At 41.8% G+C, this 19,294-nt stretch overlaps 1 protein-coding gene across 2 annotated transcripts; it reads left to right on the top strand.

Moving 5' to 3' along the window:
• Positions 1-111: 111 nt before the first annotated feature.
• LOC306785512 (DNA primase large subunit-like) lies at positions 112-15,941 on the top strand. 2 transcript variants are annotated; one of them, XM_079279929.1, is made up of 14 exons: positions 112-151; positions 759-908; positions 1,051-1,163; positions 2,103-2,197; positions 2,291-2,411; positions 3,190-3,285; positions 3,665-3,802; positions 5,529-5,596; positions 6,035-6,107; positions 6,347-6,532; positions 12,813-12,939; positions 13,218-13,300; positions 14,373-14,441; positions 15,520-15,941. In XM_079279929.1, exons 2-14 carry the CDS (start codon positions 764-766, stop codon positions 15,745-15,747), a joined length of 1,542 nt encoding a protein of 513 aa, XP_079136055.1. In that variant the 5' UTR covers positions 112-151; positions 759-763; the 3' UTR covers positions 15,748-15,941. The 2 variants fall into 2 exon arrangements, with proteins under 2 accessions (XP_079136055.1, XP_079136056.1); XM_079279930.1 differs by having other exon boundaries at positions 137-257.
• Positions 15,942-19,294: the final 3,353 nt, after the last annotated feature.

Below are 19,294 nucleotides of genomic sequence, written 5' to 3' on the forward strand. Positions count from 1 at the left end.
GAAATAGCGGGTCACGTGGTACAACTAAACGAGCGCACACACGTGACAGGCCTCTCTTCCTGTGTCGTCATCATTTACCCGCGTATGAACAGTCGACTTTGTTTGGCGGGATTGAGCAGAGAAGAAGAAGCAAACCCCCGTCGTGTGTTCGGTAATAACGACAATAAATATGTTAAATCTTGTTCCAGTGTTGTGTATCGTGTGATAAGTTGCTGAGCTCGTGTTAGACGTTTACCGTCTTCAACCCTTTGAACAAGGTAGTTTGCTGTCTGCTAGCCACAAAGACGTTGCTATTCTTTATTCTGTCGTATGGAAGCAGCTCCTAAGTACCTTACTGAGCTTAGTAAAGGCAGTTTTCTACACAGGTTTTTGCAGATAAAAGTTAAAGCTAGTTAAATTATGTGTGGTGCTACTTCTGCACGTAGAATGGCACAACGTTAGTAACAGGTTAGGTCATTTATCGATTTTGTTTTTGTAAATAGGATCCTTTGATTTGTCAAAACCAATTAGGGTCAATGGATTGCTAATTGTTGACACCTCAAGTATCCAATATATCATTTTCATTTATTTTCCAAACCGACACCGAGGTGAAGACATTAAAGCTGAAACAGAAATAAAGCACAAGTCGTGCAACTTATTTAATTTACATGACTATTTGTTGAAGCTCACACTGGAAGTTACTGCAAACATGTCAGCATGCTGACTACTAGTGGCCGACTGTCTTTATTCAAAACACTCTTGTTTTCTCTCTCCATCAGGAACCATGCAGTTTTCCAGCAGAAGAAGGAAGTTCATCACCAACTCTCAGACGGAGCTCTATGGACATCCTCTGCAGTTCTACGGGCAGCCACCTCTGGAAAGCATCTGTCTCACTGAATTTGAGGCATTTTCTGTGGATCGGCTGAAACGTAAGACCTGGGTCTCGTGCTCGTCTGATGATATTTTGAACTGTTGGCATTTTCTGTATGTGGTGTTTTCTCTGCTTTTGTGAAATGCATAATGTGTTCAAATGCCTGATATTTAAAATGTGTTAATTTAATGCCACTGCAGTGTTGAAGACCATTGAGAATTTGGGCGTGAGCTACGTGAAGCTGTCCGATATGTACAAAAAGAAACTGGATTCTGAGTCTAAAGCCCTGAACTTTCCTTACAGACCAGATGCTGTGAGTATGTTTAGCAGTGCTACATCTACTACCTGTCATGAGTCCTAAAGCTTCATCATGAAGAGATTTCGTCATGACAGTTTACCAAATCTTTACTTTCATGCAGGCAGGGCTCAAAGTTAGCACCAGCTAAGTGCCTGGTGCTTCACTCACCAGCCAAATTACACCAAAGCTGCCAACATTGAACATGCACTAACCATTTGGCAGATGGGCAAAACGTTTGAACCCTGCATGCAGTGTATGTCGGCAGTTATTGCTGGACACTGTACTCCAATGGGTTGGTGGTCGGCTGAAACTGCAATCAGATGCCACTTTATTTGGGTACACTAAGCCAAAACCCATGCAGACTAATACGACTGATCTGTACTGTTAAACAGGCATGTAGTTCAGTTATTTTGACCATCTTGTTCATATCAATGGTGGTAGGCTGAATAACAGAAACACCTGTGACTGTTAGTAAAACACGCCTGTGGCTGGTGCTAGGTATTTAGCTTGATCTGCAGCATTGACTTCTACGGCTCCGGTCGATTCTGTAGTACAGCTTCAAACAAGGTAAAATTTACTTGTTAGCACTTTTTCATAACCTCAAATTATTTCATAATCGTTCACCTGGCTGACAGTTAAGATAATAATCCATGAAAATGACGACATCTTCTGTAAAGCGCGTGAATGGCAGTATCAAAACACAAAAGAGCTTATCTCAGAGGCATACAGGTGGCTGCTTACTTTGCAAACTACAAATTAATTACTAGAGCCAAAGTCACTGTAGATAGAGTACAGATAGTGTAAACATGACTGCAGTACCTGTTATGTATACAGAGCCACAAAACTCCATTTAATAAATCTGTTATTTGGATTTGACCTCACAGCTAATATTATAGTAGTGAATAATGAAAACAACTATCTTTAAACATTGTGTACCTGCTTTCACCCGTTAAGGATGACAGGAAACCTCAGGCTGGACCGAGTGAATATGAGAAACGAAGAAAGGACCACATCTCCCACTTCATCCTCAGACTGGCCTACTGCCAAACGTAAGTTTAGTAGTAAGTGAGTTCGTTGTCAAATCAAATGTAATTTAAAAAAAATAATGCAACTGAATATTTATTTCCAATTGAATTGTAAAGGGAGGATCTGAGGCGGTGGTTTATACAACAGGAAGTGGATCTTTTCCGCTACCGCTTCAATGAACTGTATCCGCCACAGAAGCTTGAATTTCTTCACAGAAATAATCTGCAGTACGACACTGTGAGTATGTCTGCGGTTACATATTTCAAAAGCCTGTTTTCTAATTGAATGTACTTAAACTCAAAAGGTTCATTTTTGCAAAAAAAACAATATTATTTTCACCTCCGGTGCTTTTATTGGTTCACATCTGGCCACATCTGTGAATGTAAAGGCTTGTGGACTGATCTGAAAGCCTCTGTAAAATATGTAATTCTAAAGAAACCGTCAAAATGTATACCGGTAATAGAAACTAACCAAGAAAAGGAAAAGTAACATTTGTGTTGAATTGTATTTCCACTAGATGGAGCTGTTTGATCGATTTAACACACGTGAATTTTAAGGGTTTCCTTCAATGGTGATTTAAAAGTTTAAATGTTGAAAGAGGTTTTTTTTTTGTGCTCTAATTTTGTGGCGAAATAATGTATTTGTGATCAAATGAGATTTCAGAAGTGATAAATGTCGATCAATGCTATTTTTAACAGTCACAGTACTCTTCATCAAATGTGAATAATAAGTGTGTTTAGTTTCTCTTTTCATTTGAAGTGAGTCTTCAGACCCAATTAAGGAAAGAACCGAGCCAGGTTTTCGAAAACGGAGATGCATATTTGAAGGAGGAAAATGAAAAAGCAACTCTTTTAACAATCCATCAACACATTGTGTGTGAAGCAAGGAGGAGAACCACACCTGTATCTGACAAATTATGTTTGGCTCCCACGAGCCTCAGCCGTCACTGTATTAACATGGACGCAGCGAAGCCTCTGCTGCTCTTCACTGACCTTTGTCATCAATAACTCTTCAGATTAGTGTCGAGGAGAAGAAGCCTCTGCGGGATAAACTCGTCAACTCCAGTTACACCGTCAGTGGAATCACTGTGGAGGAGCAGGACTTCTACAAAGTGAGTTACTCATCTCTCTCTCTCTCGCTCTCGCTCTCTCTCGCTCTCGCTCTCGCTCTCGCTCTCGCTCTCGCTCTCTCTCTCTCTCTCTCTCTCTCTCTTTCATATCATTTCACAGTTGAATGGATTTAAGTCGTCTGTTGTCTATTAAATGAAAGAAGGAGAGGTGAAAATACGATGGCCTTGACTTTGAATTTACTTTGCAGTATTTGTTAAGAGCATGTAAATCATCACACTGCCTTTTATATAACATCAGTAGAATACACACAGCTAAGGGTGGGCCTCAGCATCCTGACATTCACTACGCATTCAGAGTATTAACAGCTATATCTTTTAAATGCATTCGTTATTTCAAATCTTTTTTTGTTTTTCTTTAAAGGTCCCATTTCAGGATGCCCTGGATCTCGTGCGAACAAGGAAAGTGTACCTGAAAGCGGGCTACGTGTACATCCCTCACCAGGACATCGTCACCATTGTTCTCAACGATTTCCGCACCCGGCTGTCTAAAGCTCTAGCAGTAAGTGTTTGAAGCTCTTCACTGTTTCAGTTGAAACTGGAGTTTAAATGATGCTCAATTGGTCCTAAGAGGCCCACAGTGTGCCAAGGAAATCTCCCCCTCACCATCACACCTCCTGTCCTATATCTGAAGTTAGAACCGTGGTTGTTGCCTTCAGGGCCTTAGAGGAAAACTGGAGAAATGCGAGGTTCAAATAAGTTTGCACACAAGTCTGCACTGGTCATGCATGTGTCACAGAAAAGATAATTCACTCCTTTTTAACCAACACATAACACAAACAGTCTTGACCCAGATCCCATAGATGCATTTGTTTTAATTATGACTTGTACGTGTCTCTCAAGTGGGAAACGATGTCACGGCGATGATGTTTCGAGTGTGCGTCATGCTTCATCTGGTCCAAAGAGACGCCGGTCTCAATGGCTTTCCAAAGCAGCGCTTTGCGTCTACCGTAGAGCCGGCAGCTCATTGCTTTGTTCTTCGAAAATGATTCGGCAGTTTGAACAAAGGAGCATTTTTTCTTGTTTTGGTTTTGTTGTTTGACCCTTTTTGTATTTAACCGTGTCGTCACTTTCAATCAGTGTGTTGCCCGTGTTCATGACAAAGAGCGGCTTCTGTTTAGCCAGAGATCTAAACAGCCTATCGGAGCTCTCGTTTAAAACTCACTACCTGAATGTGCTCGATTTAATACAATTACACAATCGTGATTTAGTGAGTAGTTCTTAATGTAGCTCACTCATCTTACAATGCATGCAGAGCATCTTGGCCCGCTGCTCTGATGTGTGTTTACCTTCACAGAGAGAAGGTAAACAGTTTATTGTGGGCGAGTTCTGTGAAGAGTGAAGACTCCTCTCAGGACTCCACTGGCTGCAGAACCCGGTCTGGAGTCCAAAGCCTGATTGGATACCAGGTTGTGTGTCCTTGGTGTAGTAGAGAAAGTCGTTGCCGCTGCACTAATGTTTTCATAGTGGGCAACATGCACTTGATTTGCTTCCACACATGTCCTCCATCATGGGACCGACAGCAGGACCATCTTCTCCAAATTGCAACAGGAAAAGCAACTAAAAAAGAGCAACTTGGACCAGTTCTGCCATTCTCCCATTTCCTGCTAATTATCCGGACCACTAACTGTTGGAATGGAATAATGCTCTAAAACAATTTTCCTTGTAACTGTGACTGTTTGTGTTGCTATAATGGTTATTTACGCCCACTGGGGACAGCGCAGAGACTGTGTCATTAAAAAGGCATGAAATTGAAAGCTGCTTCTCCATATCACTCTTGTTATTTGTTGGCTGTTCATTTTAGCAGAAAACAACAGAAATATAGTGGCTGTCTGAAGCGTGTGTGTGTGTAAGGCAGTCGTAGAAGTGATAGACTGTGGACTTGTGTTTGTTTGCTGATTGGAGTCCATGTTCATAAAGCAATTAAACAAAGTAAAGCTATCTGTTTGGGAGGGATGAACATCCAGTCACACTCTCACACTCTCAGCTGAAAAGTTCACTTCTAACTGAGATAGGAAAACCAAACATCAGGATCAGGGGGGTGTATACAGATGTTCCAGGATGGGGTCATATAATGACTTTAAAGAAACAGTAAATTACGTTAATGTAGCTTTATTTACATTTTATTCTGTGAAGTACTTCATCTTTGTACTCACCCTGCAATGTTGGGCTGTCCTTTTGAAAAGCGCTCTCTAGCATTACTCATGTGATGTCCATCTCACCTGCAGCTGACAGCGCGCTCGCTACCAGCAGTGCATTCTGATGAACGGCTCCAACCGCTCCTTAACCACCTCAGGTAAGCAGCGGCAGGATTAATAACTATGCTGGCACTTTGCCAGGACTCCGTTTGGAGAAAAGAAGAAGAAGAGATTTAGCAGGATTGATCTTTGGCACCAAAGAACGGCAGCTTGTGGCTGGCCTGAGTAAACCCAATCTGTCCTTGTGGTGAAGTCCAGATGTTGTGGGTATTTGTGTTGCCTGGCTCCGTGTGCAGCGTCGTCTATTCCTATTGTTACAGTAACTGTTTTTCAATATTTAGGACTAGTGCTTCTCATGCACTGTACTGTATTTCTGTGTTGGTTGCGTCTGATTGCGTCTAGTCTTCAATGGCGGCTCTTACTTTGATTACATTGAGTGAACTAATATCTAATCAGATTCCATGGCCCTGATTGCTTCTAAAATGGTTTTATTTGTCACAGTCCTGATCTTTTGTAACAATGCGTTTTTGTTTTAGTCATGCCTATGTGGGACAGGATTACAGCCTCCAGAAGAATGTTGGGAAAATCTCCTTGGATCAAATTGATTCAGTAAGTGTCATTGGCCGTCTCCTCCTTAAATGTCAAGTTTAAGTTGCCGTTTAGCCCGAGGAATGTGTGGTGTAAAGCGTATAATACGGTTTGTATTTATTCTCGTGGCACAGAGCTAGGAATGAAAATAAAGTGTATTTAGTGCCACTTTAGAGTCAAAAAGAAGATATGAAATCAAATATAAGAATAGATATTCACGTGTACAGATGGATTACAGTGGTATTGTTGTCCGCCTCCAGCTTTCGGGAAAGTCCTTCCCGCTCTGTATGAGGCAGCTCCACCAGTCCATCCGAGAGAACCACCATCTCCGCCACGGCGGCCGCATGCAGTACGGCCTCTTCCTCAAAGGGATCGGCCTCTCCCTGGAGCAGGCGCTGCAGTTCTGGAGGTCGGAGTTCATACGAGGCAAAGTGGATGCTGACAAGGTAATGCTGACAACATGAATGCCGTGATGTGTTTTACGGTATTACTTTTGACTGCTGAATGTCCTGTTAAATGTGAAGTCTCTGCCATCAATTACAGAGACTGCGGCGGCTTGACAAAGACTATTTTACCCCGCCATAGTGCCATTCAACGCCTAAATGGCCGGTGCTGGTTCATTCGCGATGACGTGACCCCATCAAAGCTGTATTGAGAAGAATGCATCTCCCTGGTAGCATTATTTGCATGCACTCAGTGCTAATGAAGACTTAAGTGCTTGTGGTCGCAGATGTCGTGTCTCTCAATAGAAGAGCGAGATGCAGTAAAGACATTACGGTTTGTTTTGCATGAAGATAATCACTTCTCTTTATGTGAATAGGAGACGAAAGTGACAGGATACTCCACCTGATGGAACAGTTCACATAGAACAGATAGAATTTCATCCTGTGCATTGTTATAATGCTTTAAATATTCATATTTATCCATTTCTATTATATATATTATTTCTATTATATATATTATTTCTATTCTAAACGAGCTTGGCCTGCACCAGCATTTATTTAACAGTTGTGAACTATGGTATCAAGCCGCGCTGTCAAAAGAATAACTATTCTATCGATAATTAGGCTCGTATCAGTTTGCCTTCACAGACGTGACTTTACCGTGAACACTACAGAGCAGGGGTGTCAAACTCATTTCCACTCTGGGCCACATCAGCATCAGCATCGCCCTCAAAGGGCCGGTTGTAACTGTAAGACTGTATCACTAACTTCTCCCTAACCTATTGTTAAATAACTCTCTCTGCATTTGATTATTGTTTATTCAAGTGTACAAATATTGTACACACAGTTATATAAATGAAAAATGATATTTAAACACATTTCTGTGATTATAACATAAATCATTTTAATTGAGGGTTAAGAAACCCACATTACTCCATCAAAGATCAAACTATTAAAGAAAATAACAAAGACAAATATCAAACAAGTTATTACATTAACGTTGTTCAAAGCTGTTTGTGTCACCTCTCTGCATCACTAATGTTCCTCCCTGTCGTCGTCCTGTGCATGGCAGCTACATCCAAGAGCTGCTCACTGAGAGTCAGGTCTGATGAACATGGATAGATGCTCTCTATCCGTGTTGTCTGTGCTTTCATCAACAGTTAATGAAGAAGACGAGCACCTGCTCGTCTCTTAGATAGCTGTGTTGTTAGTGCATGCTGGGCTACAGCCCAGCATGCACTGGGCTGTAGCTGTGTGAATATATTCTGCTGTGATTGCAGTCTGCCTTTTAATTCTTGGACAGTTTAATGTTTTTCTTGGAGGCTAAATTTAGCTCCGTGTTTGGTGTCAAAATGCCGTCGTGAATTGTATTCCTTCATCACCGACACGCCTCATAACACAGAAGACAGACCCGTTTCTCTCCTTGAAGCACAAACATGTATTCGCTTTCCCATCTTTCATTCCATTTTCTTCCCTCTGCATCAATTTTTCTCTTCGTGGACATTTTGGGATTATTTGTCGATCTTTTTCAATCGTTGGAAAACCTCTTGTCGGGCTGTTGCCTCTCCTGTCCACCTGTTGTGATAGTTTTAATGTCTGTACACAGACAACATGCAATCTCATAATTTCAACTTTCTATCATAATTTCGACCATGGGGATACTTTTATTTTCAAGTCTAACTTTTAATTCTTTTTCCAGGAAAAAAAAGATTTTTTATTTTGCTGGCGGATTCGCGGGCCACATAAAATGACGTGGCGGGCCGGATTCGGCCCGCGGGCCTTGAGTTTGACACATGTGCTACAGACTGTTGGAGCATCTCTGTGTGCCTTGGCTGGCCTGTCTGAGATATGAAAGATTCAAAATGCACTCTGGTATTTTTATGCTCCATCCTCAGTGCAGCCAGTTCGTTGTCGAGATATCGAGAAAAGGGTTATGAAAAATTATGAAGTTACAATTTGTTGATTTTGACTAGCAACTGTAAAAATATGTTTAGACCAATCTGCTAATTGAGAAAAGATCAATGAATTCAAATGAAAATGATCCTTAGTTTCAGCAGTCAAACCATTCAGGACGTCTATTTGGCTAACATACACGTACGTCATGACAGCGATTAAGCTAGGCTGTAAAATGTGCCATCATTCACCAACCCTGCAGCTCCCCGTCTGTTTCTATTACGCTTTATATCCAAATGAATGTTGGACGTTTCAACACAGATGTGTCTGGCTATCGTTAGCTAAACAAAGTGTAAATGCTGACTCGGTTCATTGACGAACAAACAACTACCGGTACAAAGGTCCTGATTTAGAGAGGCATAACGGCTGACAATAACAGAGAAAGCTGTCCAATGACTATTATTAAATATCAATAACTCTTGAATGCATGCAGCATACCACCGGCTTGGCACCAATGTGAGTTCAGTGATGTAACGACCCTTCCTCCTTCTATATTCAGTATTTCTTGCACTGCAACAGGAAATAAACTGACACATTTGGGCTGTTTAACGTTCCACAACTGTGAAATGTTCGATATATTTGTTACGTGTGTGTGTGTGTGTGTGTGTGCCTTGATCCCGAGCCGTGTTGTCTTTTAGATTATTATTGGGAGTAGTAGTAGAGCTCATGGCTGCCATGTAGCTCCGGGCGGTCTGCACTCTTTCCAGTCCGGCGACATGTGTTGCAGCAGCCAGACAAAGTGGTGGGAGATCTTGAGCCCCCTGTTTACTGCTGGGGCCCCAGTTTCTGTTGTAATCAGAAGATGCATCAAATAGTTCTGACCAGACAAAGACACACAGAGAGTCCTTCATGTATTTAGCTGTTCATCAGATATGTTGTCTCATTTGTAATGTTTTTCACATCTCTTAGCCTGTGCAAAAGAACACGTTTGTAGACAGAAGGAGGAAAGATACAATAATATGCAGTTGGTAAAAGGCAGAGTTGTCTATACAGAAATGTATCATAACTAATGTGAGTGACGAAGAGGCTAAAGCATTCCCAAAATCCTCAGTGAACATGCTGTGAATAGAAACTAATTTCAAAAATGTATCTCACTGGAAAAACCTTCAAAAAGCAAAACATCAAAGTCGAGGAGTAAACAAGTGAAGTGTGTTCATAATATTTAACCTCAATATGGTCTGTCCAGGTTGTCCCAAACCAAAACTCCCTTCATACTTTGAGTATGAAGCATTAAAAGTGACGTGGACTCTCCCTCTAAAAATACACTTTCCTTGTATAATTGTAGAAATGAGTTTCCTGCTGGTGTACCCATTGACTGCAATGACCACCTGTATTCAAGCATTCAACGATAATGAGAACTTGCTGCGTTACTCATCCGGGATGAAAGTAAACGAAAATACCCCCAGTCATTTGTGGAGCTCTTTGAAAGGGTTTCGCACTGCAGCAGCAGAACATGTTTGACGTCAGGGCAGTTATTTCTGAGTTCTAAAGACTAAATTCAGAAAGAGGGGTTTTTTGTTTGTGTGCAGACATTTAGTCAAACCATCTAAAGATTTCCCGGCACCCCTTTTTGTGCATCTTTGTTACCGACGCCTGTTAAAGATGAAATCAACTTGATCTATCCATTTTTTATTTATTTTTTTGCCACATGAAGTTCGCGAGAGTGTCTGTTTGAACCACATTCAACGAGTTAGCGGGTTGCGTTTCCCTCGGGGTAGGACTGCTTGTTTTACAGATGTTAACTTCGGGTTAATTAATTTCCACTCACTGACGCCATTGTTCTTGTTCTGGCTTTGCTTTGCTCTGGGGTCCCTTTTAGCAACGGAGGGTTTTTATTAGATGACACTTTCTATTAACTGCTCTCAAGTGTGGTTACAAATATACACCATGTTGTGTTTTTATGACTGGTATTGTCAGTACATTTGAAAGTAGCCCCCGGCTGCATAAACACAATATCACTTTTCACTTCACTTTTGTTCTTGAAGGCAGACAAGAGAGGCAACGTTAACATTCTTGAATTAGGATTTAGGAATTCATTGGGACGTCTTCACTATTTCAGCGACTTGACATTCATTCAGTAAACCGAATATCGACCAATACGTCATCTTATCTCGTATACAGGTCGGCTAGAGGCGAGGCGACCCCTCCGCCAGGACCTCCCCCTCAACCTTTGGTCCCGGCTCTCATTGGCTGTAGTTCCCCGACGTATCCAGATGTGTAGGCTGCCAGATATCTGGAATGCGTCTGAGAGGCAGCCGTGAGCCTCGTGGCTCACATCGTTGAACATCTGAGGCTTTTTGTCCGGAAGCTCCATAACCGCGAGAGAGAGGGGAGAATCAGGGCTAAAGTCATGTCGTGTGAACTATGCCTGAACCGGCATAGTGCTCCAGTGAGCCAGCATGCACAGGACCAGGACACGAACCTGCAGCTGTCTTGGACTTATTTTAATGGTATTACATGTAAGAGGAATCTGAGCTGCAGGCACATCAGTCACTGTGGACTGACGGCGCCTAAGAAGCCATGCCAAGTTTACACACACATTCGCGTACGTCATCCCTTTGAGTGTGTCCTAGTTCGCCGTCTCCATCGCCTCAGGTTTCTGTGAATGTGTCCTGCAGTGTGGGGGGATGTGTTTCAGTGACGAAGCCCCGTGAGCCAAGATGTGCACCAGAGGAGCGGCGGCTCTGCTGTTCTTTTAATGCCGCTTTGTGCTTGTGTGCAGACTCTAACACAGCTGACCTCCAAACCGAGGGAATTCAGAAACCCACAGTAGATCCAGGATTATCTGAAGTGTGGGCTGGGGTGTAGGAACATGGTGGGAATATTTTTCAGAGGGGTTGCGTTCAATGCGAGTAAAAATAGGACAAGTTGTCAACAAACTGCAGGCTGCATTGTAGCCTGCATTGTCTGTTTTTTAAGGACAAATCGAACGTCTTTTAGAAAACGGCAAAATGTCTGAAATCTATTTTTGGTCGATCTCAGGGTTTCAGAAAGAGTTTGTCGATAATCTGTTCTTGTGACTTTAATTTCCATTGTTAGCAAAGTAAGAATAAAGTCAGGCCACCTCAGTGAGAGTTCATCATTTCTTAGTGTGTCTTCTTTTTAGACCACATAGGATCTTTTTATGTCCTAATTATTTCACATAATGCATATTAAACACACTTTAGTGCCGGTGGAGTTTTAATAGAGTAGGGGGGTCTTAAATCGGGAAACAGCCTCTTGAATCCTCCCGCGCTTCACGTAATTAATATTTGATTTAGTGTACTTCATGAAGACTTTATGGATCTGTGGATTGCCGCTGCAGCTTGTCACATTAGCAAGTTCAAGGGTTTTATTGCAACATTTACGTGTTATGATGGGAGCAGTGCTGGTGATCCTGTTCTGCTACTGGCGCAGCACACTGTTGGTGTTTTACTGTTTGATTTTTAGAGGCAGGGTTCCTGTAAATCACGTTTAACTGTTGCACACGAGCTCTGTACGTAGAGAAGAAGCTCACTGTGAAGAGTGTGTCGCATGAGTCCCGATAGGAAGTCTGAAGGGAGTTCTGGTTTGGAACAACCTGGACAGACGATGGTGTGACGGTTTGCAGAGGTCTGGCACTTTAAAGTTTATGAATACACTTTACTCGTGTTTGATTTTTGAGAGATCATGTAACTTTTTTTTCCCAGCTATTAAATCAGTGACTCGCATAGTTTGACTGTAACCTAGTTAGTTGTTGTCTCAACTAAAAGGTCAGGCCCCCTCCAATAATGCTGAGATGGGCAAAGAAGTGAGAACACAAACACCTGGAATGTGTTTCCATTTCTGTCTTTCTTTAGCCACATTGGATAATGTTGTCTTTGGGCCTGGGACAGTTAGTTTCATGAAATGGGAAATATTTTATAACGAGTAACTATAGCTGTCAAATAGATCCAGAGGAAGAACATGTTCAACACTTCCTTCTGGGATGCGTTTTAGTCGTATACGGTAGTTTCAAATGAAGATACTCTAATAAAATACCCTTTTTAAGTGAGGTAGGAGTAGATACTGCTACGGTGTATTTGGGAGGTCCTTTTCTATTGAAAACACACTGTTCATGTTGTATCAAAGTGCTCTGCAGGATAAGGGTCAAAAGCAATTAAAATGGAAAGAATATCCATAATTCAGCTATCTGGAGTGTGACGACACCTGTACAGCAGGTTCTCTCTAATCGTTCTATATTTCATTGAGGAAAACAGTCAGAAGTGACGTGATGTACGACCGTGTCTCTTTTCACCCCAACCTTGTGCCTCTCGCGCTCTCATCCCCACTAATGCCTCCTGTCTCCTTTCCTGGCTCTCTTCCTCTCTAGTTTGACAAAGCATATGCCTACAGCGTGCGCCACATGTTTGGCAAAGAAGGCAAGCGAACAGACTACACCCCCTACAGTTGCATGAAGGTGATTTTATCAAACCCACCCAGCCAAGGCGACCATCATGGTGAGTTGATGACTGTCGGAAGACGCCATTACCCGTGTGATGAGCCACTCAGCCGCCATTATCAGGCTTTTTACTTCAAGTGCTTTGCCTGGAAACTGACACAACTGATAGTGGAGATTGCATGTGAGGCTGTAAATGCTGGTATTTTTAATGACGGACTATTTCAGCCACCCCCCCCCCCCCCCCCCCCCCCCCATCAGTGAAACAAGTAATGTGCCATGTTAACTGTGAATCTATGTGTTGATGCATTGTAATACATTTGAACTTTGTGTTTCTAGGCTGTCCTTTCCGTCACACTGACCCAGAACTGCTGAAGCAGAAGCTTCAGGCCTACAAAGTGTCTCCCAGTGGGATCAGTCAGGTGGGTGCCGTCCTGTCTAGGCTGGGCCTCAGACTAGCCTCCGCTATCTGCTTCTAACGGGGGACATTTCTCCTCTTATCGCATGGATGTTCATAAAATAATGTTTATCTTAAAGCATTTATTAGTTTCTGATAGATCTCCATACAGTAGAGGTTTATTTCTGCATGAGCTGCAATGTAAAGGCTGTTCTAGAATGATCTAGTGTGGCTGTTCGGCATGCTGTTTCTCTAATCCCCTAAGAACCTTCCAGTCCAGGATAAATCCCGCTAATTGGACAGGAAGTGCTAAGTGAAGGGAGGTACCACACCAGTGAGTAAAAATATCACACTGGTGTGGTACTTTTCTCCTTTTGCATGAGAGGAAAAATAACTCCAATCACAACACAGCTGGTGTTTACTCGTTTTAACGTGTGTTTTGTGTGCATCTTTTGCTAAATGTTCCTGGAATTCCAGTGAACAAAATAATAAAAAACTGCATCATTTTGGCATAAAGTAAGAAGTGCTCATCACTGATCTAAAACCAGCCCCGGTGATGAGCGTGCTTGTAGCAGTATCACGCTGCAGGCAGCCTTCAGGGATATAGGGAATAATGAAAGAATGAAACAGCCAAAACCAGGCAGGTTCCACAGAGTCTCTCTCGCGTTCGCGCTCTTTTTTTCTTTTTTTTTAACTGTGTGCTGGAGACCTTTGGATTGATATTTTAGCAGGTGAGTTACCCTGAATATGCCGTCGCCAACACTCCAGTGCTTTTAGTGTAGTACCAGATTGTGAGAGGTCTTATGTGAAGCAGCCACGGCCCGGGCTTCAACATATCTGCGCACATCATCTCTTTTCAGCTTTGCAGAGCTTAAGAAAACCAGAAAGTAAAAAAAATATGAATCAGGGCATTAATATTTAAAGTAGCCCAAATAAGCCTGTGATCTGTTTTCTCTGCGTTTGCAAAGATCTCGTGACATCATCGTGTGTAAATGTACTGTGTCGGTATCTACGGTTTAACAGTTTAGGGAAAGAACATAGTCCCATATAAGCCAGTTTCTTCATTCTTTCTACCGTCTACCTTTTTTTTGTCTCAGATCCTGGAGCTGGTTAAAGGGATGCACTTTCAGCTGGCGTGCCAGAAGTACTTTGAGCTGACGCACAACGTAAGTGCAGATTTAATTAGAAGCCGGGTGTAACTGGGGCTACCTTTTGTCAGAGACGGGGGTTTGGTCCTCAGGAGAGACCCAGAACTGTCATCACCTCCATCATCAGCTGGCTGTCATAGCCACTTAATTTTCACAGGTTTATTATAGCGTTCAGATCTTTTTAGGCCCCCATGGACACTTGTTTAATTTAATCTGTTTTAGTTTGGATGCTTGAGTCATCATCCCTTTCAGTCACACTCAAGCGCCTCATTTTTAGAGAAGCAGCGATTGAAAGAAGGAACCACGGTCTGAAACTCAAAGCATTCTTACTTGTGACTTTAAATGCAAGACATGTTTCAGATGTTTGGTCGTTTCCTATAAATTCACATTCAAACACACCCATTCACCTGGAACACCATTGTGTAAACTACTGCGACTCTGCTGAACATTTTACAAGATCAACTTCAAAAACTACAAACTGTCTAATACACTATGATGGATGTATGTATGTATGTATGATATTTAAGTACAAGTTTATATGTGTATTGATCAACAACCCTTTAGGCCCAATGCAGATACATTATAATATTTTTCTAGGAAGTAGTAAAACTCCTCCATAATTGCCATTAAAACACATCACAACTATTTTTAGAAAATGATTTTCTTCACTCTAATTGTTCAACAATTAATTTAAAACATTGACTCTCAGTTCATGGTTTTTAAAACATCAATCACAATTGGCCAGTTGTTTTCCAAATGGTGTAAAATGTCCCAGGAAGAGCATTTGAGAGAGCTTGAGCGTGTTGATGGATTCATAGGTTTTTACTCCTCATGAGTGATTTTGACATTCTACATCCTGAAAGAGCTTTTCGTCTTTTCACTCAATTAGAACGCTAATTTGGCCATGAAAGCCTGCTGTCCTCATCATTGTTAATAAATTCCACATCGTCTCCAATGAAGCAGATGTTACACGACCATCTCATAGCAGATGAGATAACATTGATTCAATCAATCAACCAATCAATATGCCACCAACCTGCCTCTTGTGACGTCTATTCTCCTTCCTCTCCTGTGTTTTCTTTACTTCCTTGAGCAGATTGAGGAAGCCAATTTCTCGCTCAATCACCCCAACCAGTACTTTATAGAGAGTCAGAAAGCTTTGGGAGGAGGCAAGGACGTCAAGCGAGAGACGGACACTCCTCATAAGTCGCAGGAAAATCCTTCCGCCAAAGGATCCGGTGCCACCGGAGAGTCGGCAGCAAACACCTCGCAGGGTTTGGCTGAGATGACGGAGGAACTGGACTCCTACTTCCAAGATGCCTGATTTTCTTTTTGTGTTTTTATCTGGTTTTTTTTCCTATAAGGACTGGAGGTTAGGTGTGGTACATAATCTAACTTTAGCTGTACATGACATGTTAAGAATTCAAGTTGCATATCGCTCATTTCTCCATATTCTCCACATAGCAGACTTTAAGTTGACCTCGACTGGACCTAATAAAACTTCAACATCAGACCAAAGCAGAGCTTTCTTTCTTCCGTTTATTCCGTTATGTCGGTGACATGGCGTCATTAATGTTTCTGTTGAAGCTCACTGTTAAAAGTTATCTCTGTATTGCCTTCTTTTTTCCCACACTGGGCTGAACTCGGATGGCTTCTATCCAGTCTCAGTGCGCAGTGTTTTGGCAGGAATGTGGTTGTCGGGGGGGGTTGATGACGAGAACAATGTCATTGTATTTGCTGGCAGGAGGATGGATGAATTGTGGCAGGAGGATGGATGCAAATAAACTATTTCCACATTTGTATTATGCCGCCTTGGAATGTTGCCTCATAGTGCACAATGCAGTTTATTCAAAGCATACATGGTCCGCAGATATTTCCTCCTCGAACTTCTGTTTGCAATCATTTGTGAACATTTTTGCACCAGTGTGGCAACATGGGCTGCTCTTTAGGAGGTCTCCACTCTTACTATCTGTTATCTTTAGATCCAATTAGATGCACTGAACATGCAGCCCTGAATTACATGAATACAAATGTGTGAATGAAAACCTTTCTGTAATTTAATGATTGTGCATTTTAAATCAAATTTTTATGTCTGAGGGTTTTGGAGGTAAAAAAAAAGAGAGAAAAATTGCAGCACTTACGCACATTTGTTCTGCAGGCGTTTGTTAGACTTCATCACGCTTGTAACGGCGGAGCACTAGAGCTGCACACATAAAATGCAGGCATGGAGCTCGACACAGAGGATGTATCCAGTATAATAAGGCAACTCGATAACTGCGCAGTCAGGCTGCTGTCAGCAAGACGTCCATGTTTAATATTCGGTTGTGCATGACTACGTTTGACAAAGCTGGGCGCGTTCTTAGATTGTGGGCAGGCAGTTGACTGGGACAGTGTTTATCTCTGAATGGATTTACAATCATCAGTCATCAACTTGCTCTCTCTTGTAGTGCGATTTGTTTTCTTCCAGGGCTCATTACATGGGCGAGAGGTGTGCTGGGGGGTGGTGCATTAACAGAAAGGGCAAGGTGCGACATTTGTTCCATCAGCCTGGTATGGAAGCTGACATGCAGGGAGCATCTGTATGCAGAGGCGGGCCCTGTAGCTGGAGTGAAGCTTCGTGAATGTGTTGCAATCTGAAGCTGGTAAATCCTGCAAAACATACCACGCTCAAGTAAAATCTATTCAAATATAAACGAGAAAGCAGAACTTCAGGTCTAATATAGGAACGTACCAACAGGAAGTGTGCATTTGTGATTGCTGCGAACATTCACACACACACACACACACACACAATGTCACAAACATTTGATCTCTTTAGTAAAATGAAGAATATACTTTGCTTGGACCCACAGCAAACGGGAATAAAAGTGGTGGGGCTAACGGACATTTCATGACATGACCATAGCACCACTGCTGTCTTTTTGACAGCACAGGCCTCAGGCCAATGCCTTCAGGATGGGTTCAGTCCGGTTCATCCTCAAGATGGATGCAGGTGCAGACACGGCCTGTCTGCACCTGGAAGGTTGAGTTTAGGCTGTTGGATGCTGGAGGAAGGCAGACAATTACTCCTCCATGCAAATGAATACAGACAGCTGGAATCAACTCAAACTACATCCAGACATTGGAGTAGCCATTAGAACTCTAGCACACTGAGTTTGTGTTGTGGAGACTTTGTTTAACTAGCGTTAGTTGCTTGGTGTTTGAATTGTGTTTGTTTGCACCGCTCCTGTTTAAATGAGTAAACGATGGCTCTAATTACTTGATTAGAAACCATTTCAAATGAGCGAGGCTTCACTCTGACCGGTTTGTTTGGGAGGTGTCCTGCATGTGATGGTTTAGCTATCCTCCACTCGGCCCTCTTTAATTGCTGCAAAACCTTTCTGACTTCTGTTTCCTTCTTTAGGCAATGTTAATCTTTTGAATCAAATATTCAGGTCTCACTTTTTATTGTCACATCCCACGGCACAGCATATAAAAGGCAGGTTTATGTTTGACGTTGGTCTTGAATCGGGCTCAATCATACTAATCTTTATCCGAAAGTTTGGCACGCTTCTCCTCACACAGCGTTGCCAACAGCAGCGTGAAAAATACATCAAAACATGCGGCCCGATCGGGAATAGTGTGCTGTCTATCGCAGTAGAAGTTTAGATCATTAGAACATCTGTTAACTTCTACTATCACAGTAGAAGTTAACAGATGTCCTAATAATAATAACATTAACAGATGTTCAAATAATAATACAACTTCTACTGTGATAGAAGTTTTATTATTATTAGGACATCTGTTGAGCAAAACAACTTAGTTACATTGCAAAAGTTTGGAAAATGTGGATGAAACATTTAAACCATGAACAAATTTAAAGTTAGTGAAATCAATAGGAGAATGCTTTGGTCACCTGGGAATGTTAAAAAGAAAAGCAAACAACCACAGTAAACCAGTGGGACACATACTCCATGTTGAGGTACTTGTACATTGCTTGTTTTCACATTTGATCTACTTTATACCTCTGCACCGCTGCAGTACACATGCAGTTATTCACCTAATAGGCCGACACATTTACAAGCATACGTGGGTCTCTGCAGCAATGAGCAAATGTGTTTCTATCTTTTTTACTTTACTCATATCAACCTTATAACTGAGCATTGAATGAGTATGTTATAGATAGTTTTATTTACTTCATTGTAATCTCAGCAATACCTTACAGCAGGGGTCACCAACCTTTTTGAAGCCGAGAGCTACTTTAAGGGTACTGAGCAGTACGAATGGCTACTTGTTTGATACAAACTTCCTGAATAACAAAATTGCACAGATCACCTTTTAATAATAATAATATATGTGAAGCGACTGTCTGATCACGTTTATGTTAATTATTCCTCACAATAATTAACAATTATTTCCACAACAATGATGGTAGGAAACAGATATATTTAAACATGCAACATTTATTTGTTAATCTCTTTCAACATTTGAAAGTCAGAGGACTAACATTTTTTAACAAATTGTGAACTCTGTCCCATGTTTATACAAATGATCAGTTATGTAAGATAAAAAAAATCAACTCTCACTTTTTTAAATGAATCCTATCACATTAGTACTACGGTAAATGGTCAAAATGACCTGCAGCCAATAGTAAGGTCAGGGTCAAACGGCCGCTGTTATTGGAACACCACTAGAATAAAAGTGAGGTTACATTTTTGTTTGAGCTAAGGGCACAGGAAAGTATGATATGGTCAACCACGAGAGTTGATGAAGCTCAACCTAATCCAGGTATTTTATTGCCGACATGACACATACAGGTCCAACACAACCGAGAAGAGAAGTTGACAGAGATTCAGGCCATCAGACTCTTTGCCTGTTGGCGAGCAACATAT

Source organism: Melanostigma gelatinosum (assembly GCF_949748355.1).
Source record: "Melanostigma gelatinosum genome assembly, chromosome: 12".
Taxonomy (NCBI): domain Eukaryota; kingdom Metazoa; phylum Chordata; class Actinopteri; order Perciformes; family Zoarcidae; genus Melanostigma; species Melanostigma gelatinosum.

Excerpts from the sequence above, each read along its gene's own strand:
- LOC306785512 (XM_079279929.1), top strand. The coding sequence starts at position 764 with ATGCAGTTTTCCAGCAGAAGAAGGAAGTTCATCACCAACTCTCAGACG. Across the intron at positions 3,286-3,664 it reads AGGAGCAGGACTTCTACAAA|GTCCCATTTCAGGATGCCCT; the intron begins GTGAGTTACTCA and ends TTTTCTTTAAAG. Across the intron at positions 14,442-15,519 it reads ACTTTGAGCTGACGCACAAC|ATTGAGGAAGCCAATTTCTC; the intron begins GTAAGTGCAGAT and ends TTCCTTGAGCAG.